General features: G+C 39.1%; 1 protein-coding gene across 1 annotated transcript in view; it reads left to right on the plus strand.

Annotated features, from left to right (window-relative positions):
- UNC13B (unc-13 homolog B) overlaps positions 1–23,950 on the plus strand; it is a gene marked incomplete in the record, with an annotated part of 1,551,453 nt that overhangs the window by 1,030,519 nt on the left and 496,984 nt on the right. Inside the window, 1 exon segment of the mRNA XM_053701016.1 lies at positions 18,928–19,097. Coding sequence (XP_053556991.1) covers positions 18,928–19,097 — 170 coding nt within the window.

Here is a 23,950-nt window from a genome sequence, read left to right on the forward strand (position 1 = left end):
TCAAAGCGTGGCTTCTCGGAGTCGGTTATTGATACCTTAATACAGGCTAGGAAGCCTGTTACCAGAAAAATTTACCATAAGATATGGCGTAAATATTTATATTGGTGCGAATCCAAGAGTTACTCATGGAGTAAGGTTAGGATTCCTAGGATATTGTCCTTTCTACAAGAGGGTTTAGAAAAGGGCTTATCTGCTAGTTCGTTAAAGGGACAGATTTCTGCTCTGTCTATTCTTCTACACAAACGTCTGGCTGAAGTTCCAGACGTTCAGGCTTTTTGTCAGGCTTTAACTAGGATTAAGCCTGTGTTTAAGACTGTTGCTCCGCCGTGGAGCTTAAACTTAGTTCTTAATGTTCTTCAAGGCGTTCCATTTGAACCCCTTCATTCCATTGATATCAAGCTGTTATCCTGTAAGGTTTTGTTTTTGATGGCTATTTCCTCGGCTCGAAGAGTCTCTGAGTTATCTGCCTTACATTGTGATTCTCATCTGATTTTTCATTCAGACAAGGTAGTTCTGCGTACTAAACCTGGGTTCTTACCTAAGGTAGTTACTAACAGGAATATCAATCAAGAGATTGTTGTTCCATCGCTGTGTCCTAACCCTTCTTCAAAGAAGGAACGACTTTTGCATAATTTGGACGTAGTCCGTGCCCTGAAGTTCTATTTGCAGGCAACTAAAGATTTTCGTCAAACTTCTTCCCTGTTTGTCGTTTACTCTGGACAGAGAAGAGGTCAAAAGGCTTCGGCTACCTCTCTCTCTTTTTGGCTTCGTAGCATAATACGTTTAGCCTATGAGACTGCTGGACAGCAGCCTCCTGAAAGGATTTCAGCTCATTCTACTAGAGCTGTGGCTTCCACCTGGGCCTTTAAAAATGAGGCCTCTGTTGAACAGATTTGCAAGGCTGCGACTTGGTCTTCGCTTCACACCTTTTCAAAATTTTACAAATTTGACACTTTTGCTTCTTTGGAGGCTATTTTTGGGAGAAAGGTACTTCAGGCAGTGGTTCATTCTGTTTAATGTTCCTGCCTTGTCCCTTCCTTCATCCGTGTACTTTAGCTTTGGTATTGGTATTCCATAAGTAATGGATGACCCGTGGACTGACTACACTTAACAAGAGAAAACATAATTTATGCTTACCTGATAAATTTATTTCTCTTGTAGTGTAGTCAGTCCACGGCCCGCCCTGTCTTTAAGGCAGACTTAAATTTTAATTAAACTCCAGTCACCACTGCACCCTATGGTTTCTCCTTTCTCGTCTGCTTTGGTCGAATGACTGAATATGACATGTGAGGGGAGGAGCTATGTAGCAGCTCTGCTGGGTGATCCTCTTGCAGCTTCCTGTTAGGAAGAGATATATTCAATAAGTAATGGTTGACCCGTGGACTGACTACACTACAAGAGAAATAAGTTTATCAGGTAAGCATAAATTATGTTTTCTCCTACCTCTTTTGCACGGGTATACGTCAGACTAGTTTAGCAGTGAGGCGGGAGGGATTTTATAGAGCTCTTGGGATTTTGGACTCTTTGCCTCCTCCTAGTAGTAGAAAAGACTAATTCCCAGAAATAATTGAGTGTGGACCCTCACCACCATGAAAGAAATTAATTTATCAGGTGAGCATAAATTATGGGGGGGGTTTTCGTGGTAAGAAAATGTGGATGATTTATTTTCCTTGAAATATACCTTAAACAACTCAAGCATGATTCACTGTAAAATTCAATTTTTTCAGCAAAGTATTCTTTTAATGTAGATAAATATTTTTTATATTATGCAGCAGACTAATATAATTCCTGCTGGCAATGGGCCGTGCGTTTGTAAGTTATTAATATTTAAGATATTGAGTGAAAAATAGCTATATGAACTGAAATACGTGCTGAGGATTTAACGAGTTGCAGAGGTGGCTGAGTAGAGAAGGAATCAAATATTTTAAAACTGAATTTTGCATATTTCTGTCTGCTTAAAAGTAACCTTGTTAGAAAAGCATTAGTGGGTGAAAACACAGAGGATGTGGGTATTGGAAACTGCATGGGAAGACTCATATTTATGCCAATGACTGCACACACTGAATCTCATTCAATTCAGTCTAAAGTAATCTGACCATTTTTTTACATTATTCTTCTGTGCATTGAGACTTTTTGATGATGATCTTTCAAGTGAAAAGTAAAAAGAAATGTGAAGTTGGATTATAATGTTATAATAAAAATATCAATAGTGAACTATAGTTATATCTCAGCCATTCTGATAAATCACAAAATAACTGCACAGCAAGTTTAATATTGTGTTTGTAGAGTAAAAAAATCTTATAATTAAAATGAGAGATCAAAATTACTGGAAAGAGCATAAAAGAACAGAATAGATAAAATGCTTATGCACAAAATCAAGGGAAGGAACTTGTTACATCATGTTTACAGCTATTTTATTTTTATAGCATACCCAGAGAAGCTGTAACACCTCTTGCCCATCTCCTACACAATACAGATACATGCATATGGTTCTCATCATTACTAAATACTGTTTGCGGGGGATGTTTTCCTGAGAGAATAGAGCATTAACCTCTTCCCGCCGTTAGGACGTTCCATGCTGTCCTAACGGCGCTGGGCTTTAGTGCCTCTAGGACGGCATGGAACATCCTAGCTGTTTGGCTGTACTAAAGCCAATGGTGCTTACAGTTTGGGATCGCATCATGGAGGGTTTGCCTAGCATCATAGAGACGCCCCCCTGACCTGATCCCATCATTGAAATCTATAGATTGTATACGATTGCGTGATTTCAATTTGTTTATATTGGAATGTTGTTCCGATGTAGACAATTTAGACCAGGCATGAAAGGGTTAAATGGACATGTAGTAGTATTATTATTATGATGTTATTTTTAAAGCACCAACAGGTTAAAGTCAATTTGTTATTTAAAGTGATAGTAAACTCTCCCCTTTGGATAAACAGATCCGGAATGTTAGTGATATTTAGGATACTACTGATCCAGAAAGCAGGACATTACTCTGCTTCTGCTGCCCAAACATATCCCAAATTTGAATAGGTATGTCTCTAATCTCTACTTATACAGTGATATACACCTAGCGCCTGCTAAGAGGACACCCTTAGGTTTTGGATAATTGACACCTAGCTGTCAATGGTGGGAAGAATTGCCAAAGTGCCTAACCTAACGGAGGCTGGGTCTCAGGTGGTAAAAAGTGTATAAATACATTAATGCAATTTATTAACAAATAATCAAAATTACAGTACATAAAAACATGGATCTATGTGCCTAAAAATACTTAATAACAGTCAATATTTTAAACAATGACCATTAACATAGGTTTTCAAAAGATTCCCAGGAGAAAATAGTGATTTCTGGCCTGTACTTAAGATGAATCGTAAATGATAAACAATGGTAAACAATAGATCATCCTAATAATGTTTACCACCTAGTGGTATCCTGCATCTAGGTGCTTGAGTCCGTGTTCAGCAGTTTAATGCTTATATTGGATCTTTGTGCTTAACAGGAGAGAATGATAATTTCTGGCCTGTATTTAAGATGAATTGTCAATGATATACAATCAATCAATCCTAATAGTGTTGACCACCTAGTGGTATCCTGCACCTAAGTGCTTGAGTCCGTGTTCAGCCGCTTAATGGTTAATGCATTAATTGGTTTCTTACAACTATGTGCTTAACTAAAAATTGGTGAAAAAATGTGGTGAAAAAAATGTGATAAAAATAAGATGAGATAAAAAATGGGATACAGAAATATAAATGTAAAGTCCAAGGTGCTGGAATGTAAAAAAAACACACAAAAATGCTAAAAAATGTATCCAAATGTGATGGTCCATGAAAAACTAATTTGTGATGATCCTAAAAACTGAGTGAACGTAGTAGCGTTGAAATCCTCTAAGTTAATATGTGAACATGATAGTGTAGGGTTTAATAACCAACTCAGGTGTAGCTTTTAATCCAAAAACGAAGTGCTCCTTTAATAAAGTGTGAATTAGTATTCAGCTCCTCAGAGCTGTATATAAGTAGTATACAATTCCTCTTGGAAGGTGTATGAAATTCTCTTGAAGGGTGTATGTGAATCCCTGAGCGGTCCTTCTGTAAAAGAAAGGTACAATCGTGTAGATTGTTTAAATAAAGATAATAAATTAAGCTAGGCTTACCGGTGGCAGACGCGTTTCGGCCTCTCAAAGGCCTTTATCAAGACTGTTTTTTCTTAGAGGATTTCAACACTATTACGTTTGCTCAGTTTTTAGGATCATCACAAATTAGATTTTCACAGACCATCACATTTGGACACATTTTTTAGCATTTTTGTGTGTTTTTTTTACATTCCAGCACCTTGGACTTTACATTTGTATATCTATATCCCATTTTTTATCTCATCTTTTTTATCTCATCATATTTTTATCACATTTATTAGAATTATTTCACCACAATTTTTTTCACCAATTTTTAGTTAAGCACATGGTTGTAAGAAACCAATATAAGCATTCAGCATTAAGAGGCTGAACACGGACTCAAGCACTTAGGTGCAAGATACCACTAGGTGGTCAACACTATTAGGAGGATTGATTGTATATCATTGACAAATCATCTTAAATACAGGCCAGAAATTATCATTCTCTCCTGTTAAGCACAAAGATCCAATATAAGCATTAAACTACTAAACACGGACTCAAGCACTCTAATCTCCACTTAATAAATGAGGAATTATAACTCCCAAGTGCTATGTCCTTCTCACCTAGAAGGGAAAAGGCACTTGCCTGTGGAGATCAGCAAACCGCTTCTCAGGTATGAAAGTAGTCTATCTGTAACAGGGACCTGTAGAAAAAGAAAGAACAAAGTAACCAACCCTGACTTTCTATGAAGGGGTAGCAATAATGTTAGAAATAAAGCAAATACAACCTCACTGCTTTCTAACTGCTAATAGCCACCATTACTCTTACTAAAGAGATTGACATGGACACAGCATTGCCCCAATCCTTGCCTGCATGGAAAAGTACCCATAAAAGGATTAAATATCTTCAGACACTATCTTCACACATCCTCCATTGACAACGGCAAAGAGAATGACTGGGGATTATGGGTAAGGGAAGTCACACTTAAAGGGATAGTAAACGCAAATATTTTATTTTATGATTCAGATAGAGCATGGAATTTTGAGCAACTTTCTAATTTACTCCTATTATCATTTCTTTCATGTAATTAGCAAGAGTCCATGAGCTAGTGACGTATGGGATATACATTCCTACCAGGAGGGGCAAAGTTTCCCAAACCTCAAAATGCCTATAAATACACCCCTCACCACACCCACAATTCAGTTTTACAAACTTTGCCTCCCATGGAGGTGGTGAAGTAAGTTTGTGCTAGATTCTACGTTGATATGCGCTTCGCAGCAGGCTGAAGCCCGGTTTTCCTCTCAGAGTGCAGTGAATGTCAGAAGGATGTGAAGAGAGTATTGCCTATTTGAATACAATGGTCTTCCTCTAGGGGATCTATTTCATAGGTTCTCTGTTATCGGTCGTATAGATTTCTTCTCCTACCTCCCTTTTCAGATCGACGATATACTCTTATATACCATTACCTCTACTGATTCTCGTTTCAGTACTGGTTTGGCTATCTACTATATGTAGATGAGTGTCTTAGGGTAAGTAAGTCTTATTTTATTTATTACACTCTAAGCTATGGTTGGGCACTTTATATGTAAAGTTCTAAATATATGTGTTTAAACTTATATTTGCCATGATTCAGGATAATCAGTATTCCTTCATTCAGACTGTCAGTTTCATTATTTGGGATAATGCATATGAATAAATAATTTTTTCCTTACCTTAAACATTTTCAATTTACTTTTTTCCCTGCGGGCTGTTAGGCTCGCGGGGGCAGAAAATGCTTCAATTTATTGCGTCATTCTTGGCGCAAACTTTTTTGGCGCAAAATTCTGACAATTCCGGCGTCATAGTTGACGCCAGAAGTTTGTTCGTGGTTGCGTCATTTTTTTTAACAAATGTGTGTTACAGACGTTTTTTTTGCGCCAAAAAATGTGGGCGTCGTTTTTTACATCAGAGGATGTGACGTCTTACTTGGAGCCAAAAAATATGAGCGTTGTATTTGGCGCCAATAATGTGGGCGTCATACTTGGCGCCAAAAAGTGTGTGCGTCATTCTGGTCTCCACCTTTTTTCACATTATTTAAGTCTCACTTTTTCATTGCTTCTGGTTGCTAGAGGGTTGTTTATTTTGCATCTTTTCCCATTCCTGAAACTGTCATTTAAGGAATTTGATAATTTTGCTTTATATGTTGTTTTTTCTATTACATATTGCAAGATGTCACAACCTGACCCTGGATCAGAATCTACTTCTGGAAAGACACTGCCTGATGCTGGTTGTACCAAAGTTAAGTGCATTAGTTGTAAACTTTTGGTAACTGTTCCTCCGGCTGTAGTTTGTGTTAGTTGTCATGATAAACTTTCTAATGCAAATAGTGTCTCCATTAGTAATAATCCTTTACCTGTTGTTTTTCCTTCAGCATCTAATGTTCAGGATGTCCCTGTTAATGTAAAGAATTTATTTCTAATTCTATTAGGAAGGCTCTGTCTGTTATTCCTCCTTCCAGTAAACGTAAAAGGTCTTTTAAAACTTCTCATATTTCAGATGAATTTTTAAGTGACCGCCATCATTCTGACTTATCTGTTTCTGATGAGGATCTATCTGGTTCAGAAGATTCTGATTCAGATATTGACACTGATAAATCTTAATATTTATTTAAGATGGAGTTTATTCGTTCTTTACTTAAAGAAGTGTTGATTGCATTAGATATGGAGGAGTCTAGTCTTCTTGATACTAAATCTTCTAAGCGTTTAAATTCAGTTTTTAAACCTCATGTAGTTATTCCAGAAGTTTTTCCAGTTCCTGATGCTATTTCAGAAGTAATTTCTAGGGAATGGAATAGTCTGGGTACTTCATTTACTCCTCCAAGGTTTAAGAAATTGTACCCTGTGCCATCTGATAGATTTTTGGGACAAAATCCCTAAAGTTGATAGGGCTATCTCTACTCTTGCTAAACGTACTACTATTCCTACGGCAGATAGTACTTCCTTTAAGGATCCTTTAGATAGGAAGCTTGAATCCTTTCTAAGGAGAGCTTATTTATGTTCAGGTAATCTTCTTACACCTGCTATTTCTTTGGCTGATGTTGCTGCAGCTTCCACTTTCTGGTTGGAGGCTTTAGCGCAACAAGTGTCAGACCATAATGCTTATAGCATTGTTAAACTTCTTCAACATGCTAATAACTTTATTTGTGATGCCATTTTTTATATCATTAGAATTGATGTCAGGTATATGTCTTTAGCTATTTTAGCTAGAAGAGCTTTATGGCTTAAATCTTGGAATGCAGATATGACTTCTAAGTCATCTTTGCTTTCTCTTTCTTTTCCAAGGTAATAAATTATTTGGTTCACAGTTTCAACTGTTACTGGGGGGAAAGGAACCTTTTTGCCTCAGGACAAAAAATCTAAAGGTAAATATAGGGCTGCTAATCGTTTTCGTTCCTTTCGTCAGAATAAGGAACAGAAGCCTGACCCTTCCCCTAAAAGAACGGTTTCAGTTTGGAAACCTTCTCCAGTCTGGAATAAATCAGAGCCTTTTAGAAAGTCAAAACCAGCTCCCAAATCCGCATGAAGGTGCGGCCCTCATTCCAGCACAGCTGGTAGGGGGCAGGTTACGATTTTTCAAAGATATTTGGATCAATTCGATTCACAGTCTTTGGATTCAGAACATTGTTTCACAAGGGTACAGAATAGGTTTCAAGGTAATGCCGCCTGTGAGAAGATTTTTTTCTCTCATGCATTCCAGTAAACCCAGTGAAGGCTCAGGCATTTCTGAAATGTGTTTCAGACCTAGAGTTGGCTTGGGTAATTGTGCCAGTTCCAGTTCTGGAATGGGGTCTGGGGTTTTACTCAAATCTATTCATTGTACCAAAGAAGGAGAATTCCTTCAGACCAGTTCTGGATCTAAAAATATTGAATCGTTATGTAAGGATACCAACATTCAAAATGGTGACTATAAGGAATATTCTGCCTTTTGTTCAGCAAGGGCATTATATGTCTACAATAGACTTACAGGATGCATATCTTCATATTCCAATTCATCCAGATCACTATCAGTTCCTGAAATTCTCTTTTCTAGACAAGCATTACCAGTTTGTTGCCCTTCCGTTTGGCCTAGCAACAGCTCCAAGGATCTTTTCAAAGGTTCTCGGTGCCCTTCTCTCTGTAATCAGAGAACAGGGTATTGCGGTATTTCCTTATTTGGACGATATCTTGGTACTTGCTCAGTCTTTACATTCTGCAGAATCTCATACGAATCAACTTGTGTTGTTTCTTCAAAGACATGGTTGGAGGATCAATTTACCAAAGAGTTCCTTGATTCCTCAGACAAAAGTAACCTTTTTGGGTTTTCAAATAGATTCAGTGTCCATGACTTTGTCTCTAACAGAAAAAAGACGTCTGAAGTTGGTTTCAGCTTGTCGAAAGCTTCAGTCTCAATCATTCCCTTCGGTAGCTTTGTGCATGGAAATTCTAGGTCTCATGACTGCTGCATCGGACGCGATCCCCTTTGCTCGCTTTCACATGAGACCTCTCCAGCTTTGTATGCTGAACCAGTGGTGCAGGGATTATACAAAGATATCACAATTAATATCCTTAAATCCCAATGTTCGATCTTCTCTGACTTGGTGGTTGAATTACCATCGTCTAATTCAAGGGGCCTCTTTTGTTCGTCCAACCTGGACTGTGATCTCAACAGATGCGAGTCTTTCAGGTTGGGGATCTGTATGGGGATCTCTGACAGCGCAGGGGGTTTGGGAATTTCAGGAGGCGAAATTGCCAATCAACATTTTGGAACTCTGTGCTATTTTCAGAGCTCTTCAGTTCTGGCCTCTTCTGAAGAGAGAATCGTTTATTTGTTTTCAGGCAGACAATGTCACAACTGTGGCGTATGTCAATCATCAAGGTGGGACTCTCAGTCCTCTGGCTATGAAAGAAGTATCTCGGATACTTGTATGGGCGGAATCCAGCTCCTGTCTAATCTCTGCGGTTCACATCCCAGGTGTAGACAATTGTGAAGCGGATTATCTCAGTCGCCAGACGTTACATCCAGGTGAATGGTCTTTTCACCCAGAGGTATTTCTTCAGATTGTTCAAATCTGGGGACTTCCAGAAATAGATCTGATGGCCTCTCATCTAAACAAGAAACTTCCCAGGTATCTGTCCAGATCCAGGGATCCTCAGGCGGAAGCAGTGGATGCGTTGTCGCTTCCTTGGAATTATCAACCTGCTTATATCTTTCCGCCTCTAGTTCTTCTTCCAAAAGTGATTTCCAAAATTCTAATGGAACGTTCGTTTGTATTGCTGGTGGCTCCAGCATGGCCTCACAGGTTTTGGTATGCGGATCTCGTTCGGATGGCAAGTTGCCAACCTTGGACACTTCCGTTAAGGCCAGACCTTCTATCTCAAGGCCCATTTTTCCATCAGGATCTCAAATCATTAAATTTGAAGGTATGGAGATTGAACGCTTGATTCTTAGTCATAGAGGTTTCTCTGACTCAGTGATTAATACTATGATACAGGCTCGTAAGTCTGTGTCTAGAAAGATTTATTACCGAGTCTGGAAGACTTACATTTCTTGGTGTTCTTCTCATAAATTCTCTTGGCATTCTTTTAGAATTCCTAGGATTTTACAGTTTCTTCAGGATGGTTTGGATAAGGGTTTGTCTGCAAGCTCTTTGAAAGGTCAAATCTCTGCTCTTTCTGTTCTTTTTCACAGAAAGATTGCTAATCATCCTGATATTCATTGTTTTGTACAGGCTTTGGTTCGTATCAAGCCTGTCATTAAGTCAATCTCTCCTCCTTGGAGTCTTAATTTGGTTCTGAGGGCTTTACAGGCTCCTCCGTTTGAACCTATGCATTCTCTGGATATTAAATTACTTTCTTGGAAAGTGTTGTTCCTTTTGGCCATCTCTTCTGCTAGACGAGTTTCTGAGTTATCTGCTCTTTCTTGTGAATCTCCTTTTCTGATTTTTCATCAGGATAAGGCGGTGTTGCGGACTTCATTTAAATTTTTACCTAAGGTTGTGAATTCTAACAACATTAGTAGAGAAATTGTTGTCCCTTCATTGTGTCCTAATCCTAAGAAGTCTATGGAGAGATCTTTACATTCTTTGGATGTAGTAAGAGCTTTGAAATATTATGTTGAAGCTACTATAGGTTTTAGAAAGACTTCTAGTCTATTTGTTATCTTTTCTGGTTCCAGGAAAGGTCAGAAGGCTTCTGCCATTTCCTTGGCATCTTGGTTAAAGTCTTTGATTCATCATGCTTATGTAGAGTCGGGTAAGTCCCCGCCTCAAAGGATAACGGCTCATTCTACTAGGTCAGTTTCTACTTCCTGGGCTTTTAGGAATGAAGCTTCTGTTGATCAGATTTGCAAAGCAGCAACTTGGTCTTCTTTGCATACTTTTACTAAATTCTACCATTTTGATGTTTTTTCTTCTTCTGAAGCAGTTTTTGGTAGAAAAGTATTTCAGGCAGCTGTTTCAGTTCGATTCTTCTGCTTATAATTTCAATTTTTTTCATTATAAGATTAAAACTTTTTGATTTGGGTTGTGGATTATTTTTTCAGCGGAATTGGTTGTTTTATCCCTAGTGACTCTTGCGTGGAAGTTCCACATCTTGGGTATCTGCTATCCCATACGTCACTAGCTCATGGACTCTTGCTAATTACATGAAAGAAAACATAATTTATGTAAGAACTTACCTGATAAATTCATTTCTTTCATATTAGCAAGAGTCCATGAGGCCCACCCTTTTTTGTGGTGGTTATGATTTTTTCCAATTCCTTATTTTTGATGCTTTCGCTCCTTTCTTATCACCCCACTTCTTGGCTTTTCGTTAAACTGAATTGTGGGTGTGGTGAGGGGTGTATTTATAGGCATTTTGAGGTTTAGGAAACTTTGCCCCTCCTGGTAGGAATGTATATCCCATACGTCACTAGCTCATGGACTCATGGACTATGAAAGAAATTAATTTATCAGGTAAGTTCTTACATAAATTGTTTTTTTCTTCGTTCTCTTGGTATCTTTATTTAAAAAAGCAGGAATGAAAGATTTGAAGCCTGCCCATTTTTGGTTCAGTACCCTGGATAGGGCTTTAGCCATCCAATCAGCAAGTGCAACACAGGTTTTCAACCTAAAATGGGCCGGCTCTAAAGCTTTTATGCCTGCTTTTTCAAATAAAGATACCAAGAGAATTAATAAAAATTGATAATAGGAGTAAATTAGAGAGTTGCTTAAAATTGCACGCTCTGTCCGGATCATGAAAGAAAAAAATTGTGTTTAGTATCTCTTTAACAGCTTTGCTGGGGTGCTCTTTTCCTCCTGCTGGCCATGAGTTGAACATCCCACTAGTTATTGGCATGATGTAGTGGACTCTCCATGCCCGGAAAGAAAGAGATTTATTAGATAAGCATAAATTTTGTTTTTAATTTAGTTTAATTCATCAGTTGTAATAAAGATGCACTGTAACTTACTTTTAATATGGAGATGAAATTCAAATACTCCAGGCTCTGGCCGCCTATTTCTAAAGTCATGTTTTTTGTGAGCTAGTGGTTGGAACTGTTCTCCAATCAATGCTTTAGCAATATGGCATTTTTGTCGTAGCTAGAGCGCTGATTGGAGAACAGTTCAATCCTTTAACTCACAAACAAAGATTAGTTTTGAAGTGGGCTGCGGAGCGCAGGGTATATTATTTCATATCTATATTAAAAAGTAAGTTACAGCGCATCTTCATTATAGCTGATGAATTAAACTCACTAACGTTCCAGATCTGTTAATACAAAGGGGAAAGTTTACTGTCACTTTAAGGATTATCTATATGTTTTGCCATACTCTTGTTGACTTCTAAATGTTATATAAATTTGTCAACATCAGAGATTAGGGAATGCGCTTTTATAAGGGATCAGGTGACCCTAGATAGTGAATACTTTAGAGCAATCACGTTTGCTAGATGGCTGTCTAGTTGCTTTAGGTGTTTCAAAGAGTTGTCCTAGGTCATCTTTCCATATAGTGTATCCTGTGCTTATTCTATAGTGTATCCTGTGCTTATTCTATAGTGTATCCTGTGCTTATTCTATAGTGTATCCTGTGCTATTCTATAGCGTGTCCTGTGCTATTCTATAGCGTGTCCTGTGCTATTCTATAGCGTGTCCTGTGCTATTCTATAGCGTGTCCTGTGCTATTCTATAGCGTGTCCTGTGCTATTCTATAGCGTGTCCTGTCCTATTCGATAGCGTGTCCTGTCCTATTCGATAGCGTGTCCTGTGCTATTCTATAGCGTGTCCTGTGCTATTCTATAGCGTGTCCTGTGCTATTCTTTAGCGTGTCCTGTGCTATTCTATAGCGTGTCCTGTGCTATTCTATAGCGTGTCCTGTGCTATTCTATAGCGTGTCCTGTGCTATTCTATAGCGTGTCCTGTGCTATTCTGTAGCGTATCCTGTGCTATTCTGTAGCGTGTCCTGTGCTATTCTATAGCGTGTCCTGTGCTATTCTATAGCGTGTCCTGTGCTATTCTATAGCGTATCCTGTGCTATTCTATAGCGTATCCTGTGCTATTCTGTAGCGTATCCTGTGCTATTCTGTAGCGTATCCTGTGCTATTCTGTAGCGTATCCTGTGCTATTCTATAGTGTCCACGGTTTTACAAGTTTATTGCTGTAGTTCTGAATCCTGTTGCCTTCTATATCTCACTGCTACATGAGGGGAAGTGATGGACAGAAGGAGGGAATTTAACACTTTGGTACATTGTTAAAGACATAATTCTTTAAAGATTTACAATTGAAATATTGCTGTGAAAAGGATATTTAGCAGTTCCACTTAAAGGTTATTAGGCCCAGAAAACAGCAATCGCTGGTTTCCATAGAGAATAGTAGCAATACTTTCTCCAACATTGGTGTGTCCGGTCCACGGCGTCATCCTTACTTGTGGGATATCTCTTCCCCAACAGGAAATGGTAAAGAGTCCCAGCAAAGCTGGCCATATAGTCCCTCCTAGGCTCCGCCCACCCCAGTCATTCTCTTTGCCGTTGCACAGGCAACATCTCCACGGAGATGGTTAAGAGTTTTTTGGTGTTTAAATGTAGTTTTTATTCTTCTATCAAGTGTTTGTTATTTTAAAATAGTTCTGGTATGTATTATTTACTCTGAAACAGAAAAGGATGAAGATTTCTGTTTGTGAGAGGAAGATGATTTTAGCAGACAGTAACTAAAATCGATTGCTGTTTCCACATAGGACTGTTGAGATGAAGTAACTTCAGTTGGGGGAAACAGTTAGCAGACTTTTCTGCTTAAGGTATGACTAGCCATATTTCTAACAAGACCATGTAATGCTGGAAGGCTATCATTTCCCCTCATGGGGACCGGTAAGCCATTTTCTTAGTCAAACAAACAGAATAAAGGGCTTAATATGGGCTAAAAATCTGGTATACATTTTTATGGGCTAAATCGATTGCTTTATTTGGGCATTTTATTCATATTTATGCTGACAATTCGCATTTATAAACTTGGGGAACGTTTATCAAACGGCAGGCACTATGTTAGACACCTTTTCCAGTCAGGGGGCCTTCCTAGTTGTAGTCGCAGTTGTTTTTTGAGAGCAGGGCATGCAGATGCATGTGTGAGGATCTGAAATTTGCTGGAAAAGCTTCTAGAAGGCGTCAATTGGTATCGTATTCCCCTCTGGGCTTGGTTAGGTCTCAGCAAAAGCTCTGAAATTTGGTGTGCAATACTCTTAATGCTTTAAGACACTGTGGTGAAATTTTGGTAATTTTTGAACAATTCCTTCATACTTTTTCACATATTCAGTAATAAAGTGTTTTCTGTTTAAAATTTAAAGAGACAGTAACGGTTTTGTTTTAAAACGTTTTTTGTGCTTTGTTGACAAGTTTAAGCCTGTTTAACATGTCTGTGCCTTCGGATAAGCTATGTTCTATATGTATGAAAGCCAATGTGTCTCCCCATTTAAATTTATGTGATAATTTTGCCATAGCGTCCAAACAAAGTAAGGACAGTACTGCCACAGATAATGAAATTGCCCAAGATGATTCCTCAGATGAGGGGAGCAAACATGATACTACATCATCTCCTACTGTGTCTACACCAGTTTTGCCCACACAGGAGGCCCCTAGTACATCTAGTGCGCCAATGCTTATTACCATGCAACAATTAACGGCTGTAATGGATAACTCCATAGCAAATATTTTATCCAAAATGCCTACTTATCAGAGAAAGCGCGATTGCTCTGTTTTAAACACTGAAGAGCAGGAGGGCGCTGATGATAATTGTTCTGTCATACCCTCACACCAATCTGAAGGGGCCATGAGGGAGGTTTTGTCAGATGGGGAAATTTCAGATTCAGGAAAAATTTCTCAACAAGCTGAACCTGATGTTGTGACATTTAAATTTAAATTAGAACATCTCCGCGCACTGCTTAAGGAGGTGTTATCTACTCTGGATGATTGTGACAACTTGGTCATTCCAGAGAAATTATGCAAGATGGACAAGTTCCTAGAGGTTCCGGTGCACCCTGACGCTTTTCCTATACCCAAGCGGGTGGCGGACATAGTAAATAAGGAGTGGGAAAAGCCCGGCATACCTTTTGTTCCCCCCCCTATATTTAAGAAATTATTTCCTATGGTCGACCCCAGAAAGGAATTATGGCAGACAGTCCCTAAGGTCGAGGGGGCAGTTTCTACTCTAAACAAACGCACTACTATTCCTATCGAAGATAGTTGTGCTTTCAAAGATCCTATGGATAAAAAATTGGAGGGTTTGCTTAAAAAGATTTTTGTACAGCAAGGTTACCTTCTACAACCCATTTCGTGCATTGTTCCTGTCACTACAGCAGCGTGGTTCTGGTTCGAGGAACTAGAAAACTTGCTTAGTAGAGAGACTCCATATGAGGAGGTTATGGACAGAGTTCACGCACTTAAGTTGGCTAACTCTTTTATTTTAGATGCCGCTTTGCAATTAGCTAGATTAGCGGCGAAAAATTCAGGGTTTGCTATCGTGGCGTGCAGAGCGCTTTGGCTAAAGTCTTGGTCAGCGGATGTGTCATCCAAGACAAAATTGCTTAACATCCCTTTCAAAGGTAAAACTCTATTTGGACCAGAATTGAAAGAGATTATTTCAGACATCACTGGGGGTAAGGGCCACGCCCTTCCACAAGATAGGCCTTTCAAGGCCAAGAATAAGTCTAATTTTCGTTCCTTTCGCAATTTCAGGAACGGACCGGCCTCTAATTCTGCATCCTCTAAGCAAGAGGGTAATGCCTCACAACCCAAACCAGCCTGGAAACCGATGCAAGGCTGGAACAAGGGAAAGCAGGCCAAGAAGCCTGCCGCTGCTAACAAAACAGCATGAAGGAGTAGCCCCCGATCCGGGACCGGATCTAGTGGGGGGCAGACTCTCTCTCTTTGCTCAGGCTTGGGCAAGAGATGTTCAGGATCCCTGGGCGCTAGAAATAGTTTCTCAGGGTTATCTCCTGGAATTCAGGGAACTACCCCCAAGGGGAAGGTTCCACATGTCTCACTTATCCTCAAACCAAATAAAGAGACAGGCGTTCTTACATTGTGTAGAAGACCTGTTAAAGATGGGAGTGATACACCCAGTTCCAATAAAGGAACAAGGAATGGGATTTTATTCCAATCTGTTCGTAGTTCCCAAAAAAGAGGGAACTTTCAGACCAATTTTGGATTTGAAGATCCTAAACAAATTTCTCAGGGTACCATCGTTCAAGATGGAAACCATTCGAACGATTCTACCCACTATCCAGGAAAGTCAATTTATGACTACCGTGGATCTAAAGGATGCGTACCTACATATTCCTATCCACAAAGAACATCATCAGTTCCTAAGGTTTGCTTTTCTGGACAAGCATTACCAGTTTGTGGCCCTCCCATTCGGGTTAGCCACTGCTCCAAGGATTTTCACAAAGGTACTAGGGTCCCTTCTAGCGGTTCTAAGACCGAGGGGCATTGCAGTAGTACCTTACTTGGACGACATTCTAATACAAGCGTCGTCCCTGTCAAAAGCAAAGGCTCATACAGACATCGTTCTGGCCTTTCTCAGATCACACGGATGGAAGGTGAACATAGAAAAAAGTTCTCTGTCTCCGTCGACAAGAGTTCCCTTCTTGGGAACAATAATAGATTCCTTAGAAATTAGGATTTTTTTGACAGAGGTCAGAAAGTCAAAACTTCTAAGCACTTGTCAAGTTCTTCATTCTGTTCCTCGTCCTTCCATAGCGCAGTGCATGGAAGTAGTAGGGTTGATGGTTGCAGCAATGGACATAGTTCCTTTTGCACGAATTCATCTAAGACCATTACAACTGTGCATGCTCAAACAGTGGAATGGGGACTATACAGACTTGTCTCCAATGATTCAAGTAGATCAGAAGACCAGAGATTCACTCCGTTGGTGGCTGACCCTGGACCATCTGTCCCAGGGAATGAGCTTCCGCAGACCAGAGTGGGTCATTGTCACGACCGACGCCTATCTAGTGGGCTGAGGCGCGGTCTGGGAATCCTTGAAAGCTCAGGGTCTATGGTCTCGGGAAGAGTCTCTTCTCCCGATAAACATTCTGGAACTGAGAGCGATATTCAATGCTCTCAGGGCTTGGCCTCAACTAGCAAAGGCCAGATTCATAAGGTTCCAATCAGACAACATGACGACCGTTGCGTATATCAATCATCAGGGGGGAACAAGGAGTTCCCTGGCGATGAAAGAAGTGACCAAAATAATTCAATGGGCGGAGGATCACTCCTGCCACCTGTCTGCGATCCACATCCCAGGTGTGGAAAACTGGGAGGCGGATTTTCTGAGTCGTCAGACATTCCATCCGGGGGAGTGGGAACTCCATCCGGAGATCTTTGCCCAAATAACTCAATTATGGGGCATTCCAGACATGGATCTGATGGCGTCTCGTCAGAACTTCAAGGTTCCTTGCTACGGGTCCAGATCCAGGGATCCCAAGGCGACTCTAGTAGATGCACTAGTAGCACCTTGGACCTTCAACCTAGCTTATGTATTTCCACCGTTTCCTCTCATTCCCAGGCTGGTAGCCAGGATCAATCAGGAGAGGGCCTCGGTGATCTTGTTAGCTCCTGCGTGGCCACGCAGGACTTGGTATGCAGACCTGGTGAATATGTCATCGGTTCCACCATGGAAGCTACCTTTGAGACAGGACCTTCTTGTTCAGGGTCCATTCGAACATCCAAATCTGGTCTCCCTCCAGCTGACGGCTTGGAGATTGAACGCTTGATTCTATTGAAGCGTTGGTTTTCAGATTCTGTGATAGATACTCTGGTTCAGGCCAGAAAACCGGTAACTAGAAAGATTTACCATAAAATATGGAAAAGATATATCTGTTGGTGTGAATCCAAAGGATTCCCATGGAATAAGATAAAAATTCCTAAGATTCTCTCCTTTCTACAAGAAGGTTTGGAGAAAGGATTATCTGCAAGTTCTCTAAAGGGACAGATCTCTTCTTTATCTGTTTTACTACACAAAAGACTGGCAGCTGTGCCAGATGTTCAAGCATTTGTTCAGGCTCTGGTTAGGATCAAGCCTGTTTACAGACCTTTGACTCCTCCCTGGAGTCTAAATCTAGTTCTTTCAGTTCTTCAAGGGGTTCCGTTTGAACCTTTACATTCCATAGATATTAAGTTACTAACTTGGAAAGTTTTGTTTTTGGTTGCAATTTCTTCTGCTAGAAGAGTTTCAGAGTTATCTGCTCTGCAGTGTTCTCCGCCCTATCTGGTGTTCCATGCAGATAAGGTGGTTTTGCGTACTAAGCCTGGTTTTCTTCCTAAGGTTGTTTCTAACAAAAATATTAACCAGGAGATAGTTGTACCTTCTTTATGTCCGAATCCAGTTTCAAAGAAGGAACGTTTGTTACACAATTTGGACGTAGTCCGTGCTCTAAAATTCTATTTAGAGGCTACAAAAGATTTCAGACAAACATCTTCCTTGTTTGTTGTTTATTCTGGTAAAAGGAGAGGTCAAAAAGCGACTTCTACCTCTTTCCTTTTGGCTTAAAAGCATCATCCGATTGGCTTATGAGACTGCCGGACGGCAGCCTCCTGAAAGAATCACAGCTCACTCCACTAGGGCTGTGGCTTCCACATGGGCCTTCAAGAACGAGGCTTCTGTTGACCAGATATGTAAGGCAGCGACTTGGTCTTCACTGCACACTTTTGCCAAATTTTACAAATTTGATACTTTTGCTTCTTCGGAGGCTATTTTTGGGAGAAAGGTTTTGCAAGCTGTGGTGCCTTCCGTTTAGGTAACCTGATTTGCTCCCTCCCTTCATCCGTGTCCTAAAGCTTTGGTATTGGTTCCCACAAGTAAGGATGACGCCGTGGACCAGACACACCAATGTTGGAGAAAACAGAATATATGCTTACCTGATAAATTACTTTCTCCAACGGTGTGTCCGGTCCACGGCCCGCCCTGGTTTTTTAATCAGGTCTGATGAATTATTTTCTCTAACTACAGTCACCACGGTACCATATGGTTTCTCTATATATATTTCCTCCTGTCCGTCGGTCGAATGACTGGGGTGGGCGGAGCCTAGGAGGGACTATATGGCCAGCTTTGCTGGGACTCTTTGCCATTTCCTGTTGGGGAAGAGATATCCCACAAGTAAGGATGACGCCGTGGACCGGACACACCGTTGGAGAAAGTAATTTATCAGGTAAGCATAAATTCTGTTTTTGGCTGCCAAGGTGTTAATAATAATCATGAGATTTATAGAATAATATGAATTTCTAACGGGATTTGAAATTGGCTCCAGTTTTCAATGAAATGTAATTTTCCCTTTCTTTTCTAGTGAGTGCCATAACTCGTCAGATCGCATCAAGGTTCGTGTCTGGGATGAAGATGATGACATCAAGTCAAGGGTAAAACAGAGGCTAAAGCGGGAATCAGATGACTTCCTTGGACAGACAATCATTGAAGTACGCACACTTAGCGGGGAGATGGACGTGTGGTACAATCTCGGTGAGCAAAGACTGTCTAATAATTGCACAAGGTGTAGCATGTGCGCAAGTGCTACCCATAGATTCTGGCTTTCCAATATATTTATATAAGCCAAGGGGAATGACCTATGACCTTATAAATGTTGCACAATTGGATTGTTAAAAATAATGGTTTAATAAAGAAATTATTAATACTAATGAAAAACTCACTCTCGCCATATTTAAAGCATAACATTTTAGCCATTTTAGTCTAATTAGAAGAGTTTAGGATATAATACACATAATATTAATTTCTATAAAATTACAACAATTGGTTTAAGATGGAGTCACAAGTGAGAGGCTGGTCTAGGTTGTCCTCAAGCGACCTTCTTCTATCAAACATTGCTATACGGCGACCCTTGGCGAAACTGTAGGTCGGCAGCGGTTTGAGAGGAGTACATACCTCACGTTATTGTTATTGCATTTGTTTTGCAACTAGGCATATAATCTATCTTAAAGGGACACTGAACCCAAATTTTTTCTTTCGTGATTCAGATAGAGCATGCAATTTTAAGCAACTTTCTAATTTACTCCTTTTATCAAAATTTTCTTCCTTCTCTTGGTATCTTTATTTGAAATGCAAGAATTCAAGTTTACATGCCGGCCCATTTTTGGTGAATAACCTGGGTTATTCTTGCTGATTGGTGGAAAAATTCATCCACCAATAAAAAGTGCTGTCCAGAGTACTAAAACAAAAAAGAAGCTTAGATGCCTTCTTTTTCAAATAAAGATAGCAAGTGAACGAAGAAAAATTGATAATAGGAGTAAATAAGAAAGTTGCTTAAAATTGCATGCTCTATACGAATCACGAAAGAAAAAATTTGGGTTCAGTGTCCCTTTAACAATCGGGCAAATGGCTGGGCTTGGAAGTTGTAAAAAAAAAAAAAATATCCAAAAAAAACATTTATGGAGCTTACTTTAGAGTAATCACAGCTGTCCTTAACATTTATTTTGACAAGGTGTTATTAATTAAAATTACTCAACATGTTCTTAACACAGACAGAGGAAAGATCTACTACTACATGAAAGGGGCATGGAAGTCTATTAAAGTCTGCATTAAACTTCCTGAGATAAAACTTATCAATCTATTATCAAATTATCTTGGTGTATCTTGTTAAAACGTAGCTCTTTTGCTTACTGTGGTTGACTCAGGGGCGTGCATGTGTCTTCTTTATTTTGTATGTATAGCATTGTTGGAAATACTGTAGCCTCTTTTTTTTTAGATCTAATGCATGTGATATGTATCTGCATTCTTCAGTTCTGTATCTTAATCTCTTTAAAAGGACATAAAAGTAAAAAGCAAACTATCATATAACATCTTTTACAAACACTGGTAAAGACACATGCATGCTCCTTAGTCTATACTAAGAGAACAAAGTACATTTGATAAGATCATTTAATGGGAATCTTTTATATTCTATGCTTTATCTGTAACGTGAAAGTTTAATTTTGAGTTTCATATTCCTGTAAGTGAGGAAATAATATTATATTATAGAACTGGGATTAGAGTGTAGAGACTTTTCCTCCTTATAAAGTAGACAGAACATGTTCAGCAGCCTAATATTGGGTTCTTTTCCCTTCCTATATATACTGTAATTTTCCAGTTTGTATTCGTTCAGATTCTAAGGATGTGTGTTTTCTCAAGTGGCAAAGTCCAGAATAGATCTCAAATTGCAATTTACTCAGACTTGTTGGTAAATTCAGATTAGTTTTATGTTTGTTTTGTTACCATTTGCCTGTTATTCCCAATGTTATTAAAAAGATCAAGAGACAAAACAGATGGATTTCTTTTAGTAGCCGACTGGCTAATAAGGACTTGGTTTGTGGAACAAGTTGTTTTATTAAAATCTAAATATTGGCCTCTAAATGGCTTCCTCCTCAAGGTCTCAACTTGAGTCACACATGGTGATACTTTATTTTGCATTTTTTCTGATAAGGTGATAATTCCCCATAGCTGCTAAGGCTTATTACCAGGCCTGGTTTTCCTTATCTGTAGAATGTTGGGTATTCTCCAAAGTTGCATGAATATAGATGTCTATTAGATCTTTAAAAGTCAGTTTTCTGTGTATTCAGTTCATTTTTAGTGCAAGGTTTCTCTTCATCAAGATTTTGTGACTTTAGTCAAGCTATAGAAATACTTTATCCATTCCCCCATGAGATTTATTTGATTCTTCAGGTTCTCCAGCATCGTCCTTTTGCCTTCCTAATTACGTTGTTTTCAGGTGATTTTTCTTTGGCCATAATTTTGAGTGTCATCCTAGTCTTATTCTTTGGGGAGTTAGGTTGCTATTTTTAAGTATATTGATTTGCAATATATATGACCTTTGGGTGAACACAATAATTTCCCAAGGGTACATGAGTTTTGATCATTTTTTTCACGTTCTTAGAGATCCTGTTTTAAAAAAGAAAAATGTCCAAGAGTCTGTTTTAACCATATTTCAAATTGAAGAAAGGAGCTCAATAGATTTTAAGAGAGGCTTTTTTTCCTCTCCTTGCATTTGAGTCAGTTCATAATGTCCATAGAAAAAGGTCATATATCTTCATATTGCCATGTATCAAGTTCCTCCGGTTTGCAGTGGAACATATTATATTATTATATTCAATTCATTCAGCATATATTAAACCCAACCGTTCATTTTAGACTTCATTTTGGCAATAACGGAATTAAATTTTTTATTTCAGATTATTTAAAGCTTAGTAAACAATGCTTTAGAGCAGTTTTAAAACACTTTGTTCTCTTGGTATCCGTTGTTGAAAAGCATACCTAGGTATTCTCAGGAGCTGCCGATTAGTGGCTGCATATCTATACCTCTTATCATTGGCTTAGCAATGTGTTCAGCTAGCTCCCAGTAGTAAATTATTGCTCCTTCACTTTACACTTTAATTCCTGATATAAACCTCCAATAGAGGTGGCAATGACAAATAGTAAGGAAATAATTCCTGGGAACTGCATACGGCTAAGATATATTGAGGCTTACTCTTCAGAAGGAGATCTGGGCAAACTATGGGCATTCTGGTTCTTAACTGCTACCAACGTGCATTTCTGTATTTGTTGCCTGTTTGCAAACAAAGAGTTAGGACTCTGACTCCTGCTCCTAGATGTAGCTGTGATCCACTGTCACTGAAAGCAGCGACTTTATTACAAACTGATATAAAGTACAACCGCCTGCCTATTATAAAGAACTTCATGTGGGACTAGGTATGAAGACTGAAAACAGAAATATTTGCACAAGTTCCTTGTTTTCCATCCTGGACTATAATTTACAAAGACGACTGTTTTGTTGGGTTCCATATTTCTTTTTTCTCAAGGTACCATTATTAAAGGGACAAGAAACCCCAACATTTTCTTTCATGGTTTAGATAGAACATACAATTTCAACCAACTTTCCATTTTACTTCTATTATCAAAGCTACTTCCTTCTCTTGTTATCCTTTGCTGAAGGAGCAGCATTGCACTACTGGCAGCTAGCTGAATACGTCTAGTTAGCCAATCACAAGAGACAAATGTGTGCAGGCGCCAATCAGCAGCTAGCTCCCACTAGTGTAGGATATGTGCGTATTCTTTTTTTAAGAAGAGATGCCGAGAGATCAAAGCACAGAAATGAATTTAAAAGTGTCTTAAAATGACATGCTCTGTCTGAATCAAGCAAGTTTAATTTTACCTTTCCTATCCCTTTAATACTTGCCTGGGCTTTTCAATGCTAATGTTCTTGATGAATTTTTTAACAGGCAAAAAGTTTCATGTTCGGAGCATTAGACATAAAACAATAAAGTGTCCTCCACACTCCCACTTTAGGGGGCTTATAAAACTGGAAACAATTATTTCCAAAACTTTAAAAACACCAGAAAGTCAGACCTGCGTGTAAGCAGTAGTTAAGGCACAAAGGTACATACAGAAAGAGAAGCGCTTTACCAGGAACAAACAGCTCAGTAGCTTGTTCTATGGTGAGTTACAAGCTGGGAGCAGACTCTTTTAGCCCAGTTCTGCTTTTCACATAGATGAACTTTCCTGTAGTATATCAGTCTAATCTTAACAAGGTCAGCCCAGCCCAAAATACCAGGCAAAGCTCCTGTGCACAAAGGAAACAGCAACCCCAGACAATCGTTTTGGCTGCATCTACTAGGTGGTATTCTACTATATTTAAAGCCCTGAAATTAAAGCTGTAAATGTAAAAAACAGCAATATAAAACTGTTTTTATGCATGTGAGGCATGTCACTATCCATCAATAAGGCAGGAAGGAGTTCTTTTTATCAGCCAGCGGGCAATCATTTTCTTTGCTGCGTATAAAAAGCACATTTTTAACAAATTTTTTATATGCACACTGACATACACTTCTTTTTAGCTTCAATATAAAAAAGGCCATGATTAAAAAATATTTTTAATATGTTACTGCTCTTTTATATGCACGATAGTATATTTTTTTTTAAATGTTAACTGTACTGGCCCTTTAAGAGAGCAAATTAATGGCCAACAGTATTACTGTGCAGTGCTATAAATGCAGGTGGCAAAAACTCTTCTGCAAATATTTTGTTTTCAGCTAAGGAGCCTATGAAATAACTTCCTCAGTAGTGATCACATGATGACGAACCAGTGTAAAGTGAGGGCTACTTGTACTGTTATTAATAGTCGTTTCTGTAATGTTGTTCATATATTAGATAGACCTGTATAAACAGATAACAGAGGCGCTTCATTGGACAATATCGTCTAATCAGGTGAATAACACAGCAGCCCAGCAGCGGGGGTACTCACAAGTGTAGCGGCATAAACGTATGCCTCACAACGCAGGACGGGACCATTAGTCGCCCGACAGACAAACACTGGAACCTGCACGTAG

Source organism: Bombina bombina, chromosome 2 (assembly GCF_027579735.1).
Source record: "Bombina bombina isolate aBomBom1 chromosome 2, aBomBom1.pri, whole genome shotgun sequence".
In the NCBI taxonomy this organism is placed as follows: Eukaryota; Metazoa; Chordata; class Amphibia; order Anura; family Bombinatoridae; genus Bombina; species Bombina bombina.